Below are 13,856 nucleotides of genomic sequence, written 5' to 3'. Positions count from 1 at the left end.
ACACACACACACACACACACACACACACACACCGCTTTTCTTTTGATCACGTGTCTGGGTATGTGCACATGAGTGCAAGTGCCTTCTGAGGCCAGAGACATCAATTCTCCTGGAGCTGGAGTGACAGGCAGTTGTGAGCTGTTGGATGCTCATGCTGGAATCCAGCTCCAGTCCTTCCAATGACAGTATATACTCTTAAAGGCTGAACCATATCTGGTGCAGTTTTTGTTTTTCAATGCATGTATCCTTTCTCGTTTCTGTCAGGACCTAACATTGTTGCATGATGAGTGTCCGAAGCAACTCTTGCCTGCCATACCTCCTTCCATCACCTCTCCCACTTCCTGGCTGTCAGAAGGGGAAGCAGAAGTCTGCAACCTCTGGGATGCAGGTAATTTGGTTATGGATGGAAATTTCTCCAGAGACATGAGTTAGATTCACTGGAAGAGAAGTCTACACAAATATAAGATTTGATTTTGAAATATAGCAACAGTTGACTTTGTTTGTCATTTATAATCTCGGACAGGATTGTATGATAAATCTAACCCAGGCGTGGCCTTAGACTCCCATTTTGTCAGTCACTTGCTTCACTGGTTTTTAGTTCTTTCTTTTTTTTCATTTCATTTAAAAATTAACTGTAAATTTAAACCATTTTTGAAAGCGTTAACGAGCAGAACTAATTTTCTGTACTTAAAAACGATTTATTTTTATTTTTTAAATATGTATGAGGTTTTTGCATGCATACTTGTCTGTGCACCACAAGTGTGCCTTTGTGCCATAGAGGCCAGAAGAGGGCGGCAGACCCCCTGGAACTGGACTTAGAGCCGATTGTGATTGTGAGTCACCATGTGGGTGCTGGGTATTGAGCCTGTGTCCTTTGCAAGAGCAGCCAGTGCCCTTAACTGCTGAGCCACCTCTGCAGCCCAATTTTAACATGTTTTTTTTTTAAATGTAACTTATTTTTGATGAAGTTTAATGACTGAGATCCTTCTAAAGTAGGCATTAAGTGAAAATGTGAATACACATAATACATAGTTCATTCCCACAGCTTACTTAATCATCTCTTGATTAATTACTTAATCATCTCTTGAATAATTAACATTAGAAAAGGGTACAGTATAAATCTGGGTGTGATGGCTACAGTTGCAGTCCCACCACGCGGGCTGGTGAGACAGAAGGATCGCCACATCCAAGCCAACCTGGACTGCAGTGTAAGACCCTGTCTCAGAAACCTGGAGGGCAAGGGCACAGGATAAGATTATACAAAATGACACCAAAGTCACCGCTAGTAAATGACAGTGTTGGTCCCATCCGGGCTCTGCTGCTGTCAGGACCCTCTGCAGTCTGGCTCTGGTTGAACTCTTCCTCCTGTCTCTGCTCTACGTGAAGTCCCAATTTGCAATACAGTTTGGAGCTGAAGATGGAGCCCCGGCCTCACGGCATGCATGTTAAGTGCACACTACACACAATGCTGCATCCTCTCTGCAATAGTCTTTTCCTCTAGGCTTGCTCTGCAAGTAGGGTGGACCATCCTTCACCAAGATGTGAATGAGACGTCCTCGGTACCCCTCACCCCTTGTCTGTCTTTTCTGTGAATGAGACGTCCTCGGTACCCCTCATGCCTCGCCTCTTGCTTCTCTCTCTCCCAGTCATCCTCTCTTGTCTCACAGCGGCTGTTCCTCGTGGTTTAGGTTCTTTCTGCTCCCTTTCTTGGACCACAGTGTCTTAGTATAGACTTGCTTTCCTTACAAGCACACATTTATAACTAGTTTTTCTAAAGTCTTTTAAGAACTTAAAGAATACTTTAATAAATATAAAAAAAAAACCTTGAGGTTGTATTGATATTTGTGTGGAATGGCATTTGCACAGGTAATTGTTATAAATGGCTGTAATTTTGAGACAGTTTGCTTGACATTTACATCTTTAATTAATTAATTAATTTTTGAGACAGTGTCTCACTATGTAGCTTTCGCTGGCCTGGAACTCACCATGTAGACCAGGCTATCCTGGAAATAACTCGCAGAGATGCACCTGCCTCTGCCTCCTGGGTGCTGGGATTGAAGGCAAACGTCACCGCATCTGCCTTGCTTAGTATTCTTATAACACCCTTTACAGCAAACGGCCCAGATCCAAAAGCTTGAAGGAAAAGCAGTAAGGGAAACTTGCTTGTATTCTAACATCGCCTAGCATTTTTTCCTCCTAGCATTTCAAATATAGACTTTCTTTTTGAGAGCAGTTTTGGAGTCAAGCAGAGCTCAGTGGAAAGTGCAGTGTCTCTGCTCCTGTGCAGAACATACACAGCTTGTCGCTCTCCACATTTATCACAGTCAAACTTGGGTTGATGCGATGGCCATTCCAAGTCTGTAGCTTTGTCCCAGCTCACTCTTGGTGTGGGACATTCTGTGGGTTTGAATAGCATGGCATACATAACTATTACCACCCCGTGTGGCCTCGTCCCGTGGTCCCTCTGTGCTCCACTATTCACCCCTGCCTCCCTCAGCCCTGTCAGCCACTGACCTTTTTACTGTCTCCATAGTTTCCCTTTCTTAGACTGTTAGAGCATTGGAATCATGCATCAGTAACCACTTCAGACGGGCTTCTTGAAAGTTCTCCTCATGGCTGGACCACCCCTTTCTTCTGAGTGCAGAATAAGATGGGCCAGCTTATTGACTTGCCCTCTATAGGACACCCTGGTTGCTTTTGGTTCTGCAGATACTAATAAGTACAGCCAAGGTGGGCTTTTGTATGAATATGTGTTTTCCCTCTAACACTTTAACACAAGTGAAGTTGTGTATAGGTGAGAATCAGAGGCCACCCTGAGGAGGAGAAGCCACAGAACGTGCTCCATGAGGGAATGCCTCTGCTGTTTTTCTTAGCCAGAACCCATCTAAGTCAGAGGGGCTCTTCCTGTTATTTTTAATATATGAGTATGTGGTGTGTGTGTGTGTGTGTGCGTGTGTGTGTGTGTGTGTGTGTGTGTGTGTGTGTGTGTGTGTGTGTTCATGTATGGGTGTGTATGTGTAAGTGTATGCACATAGCATGTGTGGAAGAGGCTTGAAGTTAATGCCAGGTGTGGTTCTCAGTGGCTCTCCACTTTGTTTACTGAGGCAGGGTCTTTCACTGAACCAGAGCTCACCGCTTCCTGCTAGTCTTGTTAGCGGGCTTGCCCCGGGAACCTGTCTCTGCTTCCTGAGTGCTGTGACTGCAGGCAGCCTCCATGCCCACCCTGCTCTTCTGTGCAGCAAGCACTTTATCCACCGAGCCATCTCCCCAGATCCTTTTCCTATTTTTAAGCCTTTCTTTTCTCCAGCCTTTCCCTAGCTTGCTAAAATGCAGATCCTAGCATTTCACTTCCCAGCTTCACAACTGTCAACAGCTCTCTGCTGCCAGGGAGATAAATCTAATTTTTTTTCATATTGTCACATGAAATTTCCATAGTTTGATCCCAGCCAATCTTTCTGGACCCATCACCCCAAACAGCCAGTACTCTCAGGGTTCTGTAACATTCTGTGTGTGGTCCCTTCTCTTTAGACGGTCTTTGTTCCAGAGTAACATGCTGGTCTAAATTTTGTGGTGTAAATACCATTTATTACGTTCGTGGATTCTCTGGGTCAGGAATTAGGACAAGGCACAGTGGGGATGGCTTGCCTCTTCCATGATGGATAGATGTCTGGGCCTCAGCTGAGGAGCTCCAAGGCCAGGACAGGCATCTTCTGAAGGCTTGCTCCCTCATGTGTCTGGCCATTGCTGCTGGCTATCCACTGGGGGCCTCAGTTCCTCTCCACATGAGCCTATTTAAGTGGTCTTTCCACATGGGCTAGTGAGAGCTTCCTCACAGCATGTCGACTGGGTTCCCAGGGTGAGCATATTCTGTCCAAGCAGAGCACAGAATCCCAGCAGAAGCTGTATAATCAATCTCAGAAGCCATGCCATCATGCTTCCAGTATGTTCTGTTCATCCAGGCAGTTAACAAAGTCCTGCCAAAACTCAGAAGACAGGAGAGTAGACCACTACCTCTCCTTGGAGGGTCATACCACATTTAAAGAAAAAAAGCATTGGGTGGGATACACGTTGGTACATACGTGTATGTGCCAGTATGTGAGTTTGGAAAATGTCTATCAGTTTTCTATCACATTATAAATATTTGACAAAATCCTATTCAAATAGCAAGACCCAGTGAAAATGTCATGACTGTTATAAAATTTATGTGCTAAGTAATTTCTCCTTTCAATGTGGTCTCACATGACTTTCCCAATACCTCTATTATAAGATGTTTAAATTTGTAGTTTTTTTTTTTTTTCCGAGATAGGGTTTCTCTGTAGTTTTGGTGCCTGTCCTGGATCTCACTGTAGACCAGGCTGGCCTCAAACTCACAGAGATCCTCTTGACTCTGCCTCCCAAGTGCTGGAATTAAAGGCGTGCGCCACTGCTGCCCAGCTTAAATTTGTGTTTTAATCTGTATAAATTATACCTGATTTGTAACTACATGAGTTAATAAGTTAATATACTCACTGAAAACATTTAAACATTGGAAATAAAGCCACTCTACAGCCTGACTGTCTCTTGTCCAACACAGTCATCTCCACAGGGTTAACAGTTAATAAATTGGTAAGAAGTTTCTAGACCTTTCTCTGTGTATTTACACTCACACACACACACACACACACACACACACACACACACATATTTAATTGTATACAACTAACTTTATTTTGTTTTAGAACATTATTCTTCATTTTTCCTGAAACTATGTGACTATGTGACATGTAAGAATAGCACTTTGGTGGGGCGGGAGGGCGGTGTGGTGGGGCAAAGATTGTTTAGAGCACTTGCTGTTCTTCAGAAGATCAGAGTTCAGTACACACACACACACACACACACACACACACACACACACACGCTTAAAAATACATAAAGATGAGTCTTAAGAAACGAGAATACCACTTGATCACTCTTCTGTGTCTGTCACTGTGCAGAGATCTGTCCTGATCTTCTGTAATGTCTGGGTAGACAGTTTCCATGTCTGTCACTGTGCAGAGATCTGTCCTGATCTTCTGCAATGTCTGGGTAGGCAGTTTATTCCCTGATGGTTGGCATTTTGGTGCTTTGTATTTTTCACTCGTAATTACGGCTTTGGTGAATAGCCTCGTAAACGTATGTGAGTGCTCTTCAGGGTGGATTTTCAGAAATAGCTTTCCTACGCTGTATTGTCTGCCCATTTTTGTTTTCATTATTGCTATCAGTTAGCTCCTCAAATATCAGTGAAATCCGAGCTTGCAGTACACGAGAGCCCAGCCCCTCACACCCTCACCAGCACTTGTTATTTTCAAGCCTTGTATTTTTATCTCTTGTATGAAAGTTGCATTACATAGCTGGTATAATTGGACTATTTCCACATATTGATTGGGTGTTTTTATTTCCTCCTCTGTGGCTTGCCTATTTATATAATTAACCCATTTGTCTTGTGTATTGTTTGTTGTTCATCTGAATTGATTTTGTAGCATTACATATATATGCACATATAATTTATGTCTGTAATTTGTGTTGCAAATCTCTTCCAGGCTGTGGCTTGTCTTTCAGCTTCCTCAGTGATGTGTTCAAAGAAGTTGTAGGTTTTGTATCATACTTTTTCCTTCCTAGCTTGTGAGTATGTGTTTCACATGATGAAAAGCAGCTGTCAGGTTATAGGTGTGGCTCAGTCAGTAGAGTGCCTGCCACACAATCATGAAGACCTGAGTTCGGATCCCCAGAGCCTGGCATAGAGTAGATTATCTAACAAAAAACCCAACAAGGCATGAGAAGCCCTCTTTTGAGTTGTTGGTTAGGGTTGTCCAAGGGAACCCCAAACATACAGCCTATTGCTGTTGCCCTTGGTTTCCCCAGAGGTGGAAGGTAAGTCCCTGTTGCTGAAGACACCATGCATTTTGGACACAGGGCCAGAGAACCTCCCATGGATCTGATCTGAAAGGCTCCGCCCTGTGGACTAGCTTTCATGGTACCAGAAGGTGCCATGCATCCCCCAAAGGAGGGAAACAATCAACAGTGTGCCCAGCTATGATGCCCAGGAGACATCAACAACCAGCATGGAACAACAGCTAAGGGGGTGGTAGTGGCATGCACACCTTGGCAGTAACCACTCGCTCTCTACTTGGCTTAAGACCCACTCAACAAGTCAATTGTCCCTGGCTCTGGAAACCTAGCCAGCTACTTAAGGGTAGTAAGTAAGTCATGGATCTTGGAGGAGAACCTACAACTGCCCTTTTCCTAAACCAGCAGAATCCCCAACTAAATTAGAAATTTGTATCTTCATACCCACAGCTAAGCATAGTTCTCACCCCTCAGCAAGGAAACTTCTCTTTGCAACAGAGGGAGACCATTGCAAAAATCCACAACCAATCAAAATGCAGAGTTGTGAAGCCCAATCCTAACTGATACAGCTACAACATAACTCCTGCACCTAAGGCTCAGGGATCATAACAGAAGAAGGTCAGAAAGATTGCAAGAGCCAGAGGAACAGGAAGTTTGCTAGGAGATGATGTCTCCTAGAAACGTCAGAAGCTACACCCATGAAGTCTCACCACCATGGATACCTTAACAAGACTTGAACATGGACAATACCAATAGCCATGCTAACATGGAAGGGAGAAAGCTTATGAGGCCTCAACCCTAGACAATGAACTACAGGGGACTAAGGAATGCTGAGAGCAGGAGAAATAGTCTTCACCAGAGAAAAGCACACCAAATGGTTATCCAGTATCAAATGGTTATCTAATATCCAATGGTCAGCCCTGGAAAGTACATACAAGTAACATTTATATATATATACAGATATATAGAAAGAGAGAGAGAGAGAGAGAGAGAGAGAGAGAGAGAGAGAGAGAGAGAGATCAACAATTGAAGAAAAAGAGGCCATGAATTTGAGAGAGAATAAGGGAGGGGGATGGGGGTACATGGCAAACTTTGGAGGGAGGAAAGAGAAGGGAGAAATATAATTATATCTCAAAATTTAAATTATTTAATTGAAAAAGAAATCTGGTATAGCACATGCATTCTTATGATCCTGGCCTTAGGGAAAGGGGGTGGAGACAGGTGGCTTCTTAAAGCTCATTGGCCAGCCGGCCTAGCTTGGTAAAGGCGCTTGCTGCCAAGCTTGACAGCCTGGACTTTGATCCTGGAATCCACATGTTGGAAGGAGAGAACAGACTTGCACAGGTTGTCCTCTGAGCTCCACATACATGCCAGGATGCTCACACCCATTTGTATTTTTAAACATATAAATGTATACAAAAATGTAGATGTAACCAACCGTCTTATTAAATAAGAAACACAGAACAAATGCAAAGAAGAAAGCCAAGAGGTCAGAGCTAAGAACTAAAAACCTTACCCTTCCTCTCGCGGTGTTCCTACCTCTCCGAAAGAGACCTACTTCCTGTGTCTGTCTTTTTTTTATCTGTTCTGCCTTCTCATTGGTTGTAAACCCAATCACATGACCTCCTAGTCACTGCCTGTCTGTACAGACCTCCAGGTCTTCTGTGGTTGGTATTGAGATTAAAGGCATGTGTCTCCAATGCTGGCTGTATCCTTGAACACACAGAGATCTCCTAGCTCTGCCTACCAAATGCTGGATTAAAGGCATGCACCACCACCACCCAGCTTTCCTATGGCTTGCTAATAGCTCTGACCCCCGGGCAACTTTATTTATTACATACAAATAACATTTTAGTACAAATAAAATATCACCATACAAAAATATAAAAGCAAAGATGGCAAAAGATTGAGGAAGAACGACATATCAACCCCAGGCCTCCACACACAGGACATAAACCCAACATGCACACACTACACACAATCACAACACTAAATACACACACTCCAAGACAGTTGTCCTCAATTTCATAGGATATATTCACCCCATTAGATTTTCATGGCTTGAGTTGTGTAGTTCATCTTGATTTCAAGTGTTTGTGAGTAGTTGTCGACAGTAGCTTGTCCAGCCAGTTATCTCACAGTACTCATGGATTAGTCCATTTCACTCATTCTACGTGTGTACACACACTCACATGCCCACATGTACTTGTCTGTGCCTGTGCACCAAGAGTCCAGAGGTCTACGTTGGGTGTATTCCTCTATGTTCTCTGCCTTAATTTTTTGAGACAAAGTTTCTCACTTAGCTTGAAGCTTGCCATTTTTGGCTATCTGGCTGGCCAGTGAGCCCCTGGAATACACCTGCCTTACCCTACAGCACAGACAGATGTGGGAACACCTGGCTTTTCTGTGGGTACCGGGATCTGAACCCAGGCCCTCATGCTTGCACACCAAGCGTTTACCCCCTGAGCCATATCCCCAGTTCCTTGATCTTGTTCCGAAATGGGTCTGTAACCTTTATTTTTTTATTTATTTATTTATTTATTTATTTTTTGGTTTTTCGAGACAGGGTTTCTCTGTGTAGCTTTGCGCCTTTCCTGGGACTCACTTGGTAGTCCAGGCTGGCCTCGAACTCACAGAGATCCACCTGGCTCTGCCTCCCGAGTGCTGGGATTAAAGGCGTGCGCCACCACCGCCCGGCTGTAACCTTTAGTGGTTGTATGAGTTAAACCTCTCTTCCTGGTCCCCGTCACTGCGCAGTGGTTGAGACTGAACTAATACCACCTTACTAATCCCTTAATGCTCTTGTGTGTGACATCAGCACTTTACTATTATATAAACGATGGTGAAGTAACACCATTTCCCACTAGAACAAAGCAGGCTTTTATTTCTGTTTCTGTGATTTGATGCAGATTTCAAAACACTTTATTCTGAGTTTCTTTCTGTCCAGTTCACTTACTTATCCTGTCAACAGATGGTTCTGATTTCCATGTTCTGATTTTGGCAACTTCAGCCCATGGCAAAAATAAAATAAGAAAGCTATTCTGGCCAGGCCTTCCATTCTGTTCCTTTCTCCTTGCCTTTTGTCCTGGTTATTTCTTTTCTTTATCACCTGGTATTAGACCTTCAGGATTCATCTCTGTATATGGTTGTCATTCCCCTTCACTGCTGCATAGTATTTCCCAGCAGGTACACTCTGTCGTTGGCACTGTGTAGCATGTTTGTTTGTTTGCTTTTTGTTGTGTTTTGTTTTTAGTTATACACAGGGCTTGTATGAACTCATGTACCTGGACCTTATGGACAAGAGTTCTGCAAGCCAGTTATGTGTCAGTTAGATATGAGCTCCTGGAAATCACCTAGCATGCTAGATTACTTTCCAAAAACCTAGTTGCTACAAGTCCCCACCAGCCCCTTGTGTTTGAAAAGCTGCCAAGGTAGCGGGTGAGATGATCTCTCATTTGTTCTAAACTGTTTTTTTTTTTTAATGAAATTGAGCATATTTTTCATGTGTAGAAACACTCCACAGTCTGACTCACTCTTGTTTCCTTGGGTAAGGCATCTGCACAGATCTTTGGCCATTTTTCTGCTTGTTTGTCTGTTTCCCAGTTGATCTGTAGGAGTCTATATCCAGGCGGGAGGCTGAGCACACCATCGCATGTGTGGTTCTGCAGCTCACGGGTGCTCTTTACACTTCAGATGGAGGGTTCGCAAAACAGAAGTTCTGAATTTTAATGAGGCAGAACTTTATTCTTTATGATCTGTGCTTTTGTGTCTCCTCTAATTTGGGAACTGTCTTCCTTGTCCTGAAAGCAAGAAGATCGCTCTATATAGGCTAATTTTTAAAAATGTTTGCTCTCCACAGTTAAATCATTAATACACAGTCACTAGTGGTGTGTGATTGAAGTAGGAATCCAGTTTCTTTTCTCTATAGATGGACAGCTGCCCAAGAACCATTAGTTGAAAAGTCTGTCCTTTCCCCCGTGAGCTTCGGTGTGACCTGTATTCTAACGTATTGTTCACATGCACACAGCTGTGCTCATGGGCTCTGGTCAGAACCATCAGGTCTGGGAATGCACATTTACAACCAACAGTTTTCATCACACTGTGTTTATAACAGCTCTTGATGGACGTTCCTTCACGCTATCTCCATCCTTCTGCTATCCTGCATGAGAGCTTGATGAGGTCCTTAAAAATTCCACTGGAGTTTTAACTGACACACTATTGAATTTTTAAATCAAGTTGGAGAAATGAGTCTTCACAACAGCAAATCATCCCATTCAGTTAATTCTTACCTACTGCATTTATATGTTTTACAAACAGGTGTCTTGTAATTTTAGCTAGATTTGGTTCTATGTGCTTGATATGTGTATGTTCTCAATGTAAGGGATGCAATTAGGATTTTTCAGTCTAAGAAAGTGTAAAGCTTGGAATTGTGGTCTCTTCTGGGATAGCAATCTGCCACAGACTTGGTGATGGTGCTGGCCAGCAGCCAGGACTCTGAGTCCCCAATGAGCCCTATGATCTCTTGGGGCTATCACTGGTGCTCTGCCATGTTCCAAGATGCCAGGTAAGCTAGGCATATTAATGCATTGTCAGTTTGCTATATTTTCAATTTACAATGGCTTGATCAAGTCTACCTCCTCAGGAATTGCCTTGAGTCATGAGATGTGCCTCTGTTTTCACGGCTACTCTAAGAAGTTTCATTTGATAAATTTCATTTTCTCTTTGTTGATGGTGCAAATGAGTGGAATTAATTTTTTGTATATTGATTATTATAACCAGCCAGTTTATGAATGCTTAGCAATTTTCCTGATTTATGTACAGAGTCTTCTGAGTTTCTCATATTGAAAAACACATCATCTGTGAATAATGGCAGATTTAGTTTTTCCCTGGCAAACTCTCTATCCTTTGTGTTTGGCTCTACACCCTCCCCACCCTGCCCACGACCATGCTTCCTTCACTGCTGGATGGCAGCATGGCCAGGGCCTTCTGAGACCTAGTCCATCTCTACAAGAGGTTGATGTCGATCCAGATAAATTCACTGTAGGTGTTTGTAGACCTAGTCCATATCTACAAGAGGTTGATGTCAATCCAGGTAAATTCACTGTAGGTTTTTGTAGATCCCCATCACTAATTTATTAGCAGTTTTATCAAAACTGTATTTCAAATTTTCTACACATAGCATCTATATTGATACCTACAGATTTCTCTCCTTTAGACTATTAGTTTTATAAATTATTGATTTATAAATATTAAAACAACCTTGAATTCCTTGGGAAAACCTAATTGGTCTGGCATATTCTCTTTTTTACTTATTTCTGGATTTGGTATAGCAGTGTTTTGGTCAGGAGTTTCACATTTGTGTTTTGAGTGATGTTAAGATGGTCTTCTCTCAGGTTCTCATTGTTGTGCTTTGGTACTGAGGCTTTGCTGCAGAGGACTTGGGAAGTGTTTGCTCCTTTTTATCTCCTGGATGGAACTGTGCAGTGCTACAGGTCAGGTGCTGTGAGACACATGGGAAGACCTGTAAAAGCTCTGATAGTGTAGCTTGTCCTCCAGACTACAGGTGGCGATGGCATTCTGATGTGGATCCTACCTTACACGAATGGAAGGGGCCCAAGTGAATCAGCCCTGGCACCAGGTGATCAACTGTTTTCCTATCTTAGGGTGCAGTGTAATCCCCCACTCTAAGCAGTTTGGGTAGTCAGCATTCATGGTCAGGGGATCACCCTTCATGGTAAAGAGGTCATCCTAATGAGGGAAAGTTCTTATTGCTGAAGCCTCACCTGCTGGGCAGTGAGGTCACAGCCATCCTGTTTCTCAGCCACAGCCCACTGAGCAACCCAGCCATTGAGAGAACCCTGCCTCTGACTAAAGAGAGTATCTTCCCAGCTGGTGTCTGAGTACCTCCTCCACAGTGGATGTATTCTGGCAGGCATCATAGGGTCCTGAGTGTCTTTGCCTCAAGTACATGTACTCAGAGACCTGTCTACCTACCTTCTTGTCCCCAATCCTCTCCTCTTATCCTTCCCAAGCCCCTGACGAGGACCCTGCAGCCACTGCTCAGGAATTCCTGTTGATTTCTCTCAAGCATCTTGCCTTTCCCCTTGTATCATATGAAGATGTACTGTCTGCAGTTTTATCTACGGAGAGGTCTTTCCTACTGATGTTCAGCGGCATTCTGAGTGGGGCTGTAATTTGGTCCCTTCACTTCTGAGCAGTGCTTTGCAGGCTTACTTAGAAATCTGTCCTTGTCCCTCCCATAGCTGCAGTGAGGAGCTCGCCATGAGTCTGTGGGTGTCAGCTGAAGGGATGGAAGCTGTAGCATGGCATTTGCCACCTGCCTGTGCTACTTTTCAGGAGCCTCTGACCTGGCTTCACCTTGTGTCATATGGACCGATCTAATTTGGTAATGGAGTGCTCCTGTACATGTCCATCTTTGTGCTCTGCAGACCAGATAAGAGTCATTATGTGTTGCTTGGTGTTCTGTAGTCAGGCATTCAGTCTCTTATCAGGGCCCCAGCACAAGCCAAGAGTTGTTTTTCAAGTGTCCAGTAATTACAGGTACAAGGCATGGCCTTCTACCAGTGCTAGAGAGGCTAGCCCTGCAATTTCCTACCGGGGGAAGGAAGAGGTTCCAGAGAGCATGCCTGTCTGCCTCGGGAACTAGGCTGCACAGCTCAGCCATCAGTGAGGCTTGTCTAGTAGCCCAGGTCTGCTGCAGAGCCTTGCCTTGCTGTGGTCTTCACTCAGTGCAGGCAGTGACCACTAGAACAGTGCACCATGCCGTCCAGAGCCCAGACAGCCTGTGGATGGTGTGATTCTTTCTTTACATTGGGCAACTGAGGGTGCTCACAGTTTGTCTCTCACTTGGGCAGGGGCGGGACGGGGGTGGGGGGCCTGGGGGATCGGGACTGTCTTCTCATTGTCCAGACCACTGAATACTCTTAACCTATCACAGGCATGGCAGGCCCTGAACTTGAGTGCATATAGCTCTGGTAGTGCCTGCTCCTGGCTGCACACATTGAATTAACATCCTGCCATCAATGGAGCGGCCAACATGATGCTTTGTGAATTGGAATGAAGGAAGTTCAGTCCTTAGAAGATTCCGAAGAAACTGGGCATGGTGTCTCTGTCCCCATAATCCTAGTACCCAGGAGGCTGAAAAGGTAGACTGTTGTGAGTTTGAGGCAGGTATGGACAATGGAGTGAGACTTTGTGTTGAAACAAACAAAGGAAAAAGAAGGCAGCAGATTAGCATGGCTCTGAGGCAAAATGGTGAAGGTATTGGCCATTGTCTAGGTCACGTAAAGGCTGATAATTGTGTTTAATAGGAGGCTAGCCCTGAACATTAAACACTGAGGCTGGGCTGGGCTGCTCTAGTATGAACTGAGCTGGAGCCTTGACAGGCAGCACAACCCAATCAGTGAGCGGCAGCCATCCCACAGTCCACCAGCTTCTCCGCATGGGCTCACTGTACTGGAAGATGTGATACTTGCCACTGCAACCTCCACATCTTTGATGGCTGCGCTAATCTCTGCAATTTCCCCAGAAAGATGGGGATGGTGTAATTACAGATATCTTCTTGTTCTCTCTAGCCATAGTAGTCTGCCCTCCATGGGCAGTCCAACTACCATAGAGGTCTGTCCATTATGTATGTTCCCTACATGTTCTGAGGCCTTGCAACAACAGGTCTTGTGGTGAGGTGGATCCCAGACTAAGATTCCTACACTACCCATAAATCCCCCTGTGGCCAGCAGACTGTTGGGGCTCCAGAAACCAGTGTCCTTTCAAAGCCAGTGTACAAGAATATATGGGAAGCATGTGGATTTCCCTTTCTAGGACAGCTGTAAATGACTCCTGGTGTCTCTGGGGATGGCCGTGTATATATATGTGTGTGTGTGTGTGTGTGTGTGTGTGTGTGTGTGTGTGTGTGTGTGTGTGTCTGTGTCTGTCTGTGTCTGTGTGTGTCAGCACCTACTCCCACTCATGAA

At 44.3% G+C, this 13,856-nt stretch overlaps 1 protein-coding gene across 3 annotated transcripts in view; it reads left to right on the top strand.

Annotated features, from left to right (window-relative positions):
- The window catches only part of Enthd1 (ENTH domain containing 1), a 116,721-nt gene that overhangs the window by 58,129 nt on the left and 44,736 nt on the right, over positions 1-13,856 (top strand). For all 3 annotated transcript variants that reach the window (XM_015997790.3, XM_076556393.1, XM_015997791.3), the window contains one exon: positions 265-388. In XM_015997790.3, the coding sequence (XP_015853276.3) occupies positions 265-388 (124 nt within the window). The remainder of the gene's footprint in view (positions 1-264; positions 389-13,856) is intronic.

The sequence above is a fragment of the Peromyscus maniculatus genome, chromosome 20 (assembly GCF_049852395.1).
Source record: "Peromyscus maniculatus bairdii isolate BWxNUB_F1_BW_parent chromosome 20, HU_Pman_BW_mat_3.1, whole genome shotgun sequence".
Classification (NCBI taxonomy): Eukaryota; Metazoa; Chordata; class Mammalia; order Rodentia; family Cricetidae; genus Peromyscus; species Peromyscus maniculatus.
The sequence above is the reverse complement of the archived record's forward strand: the minus strand, read 5'-3'. Positions and strand labels throughout refer to the sequence as shown.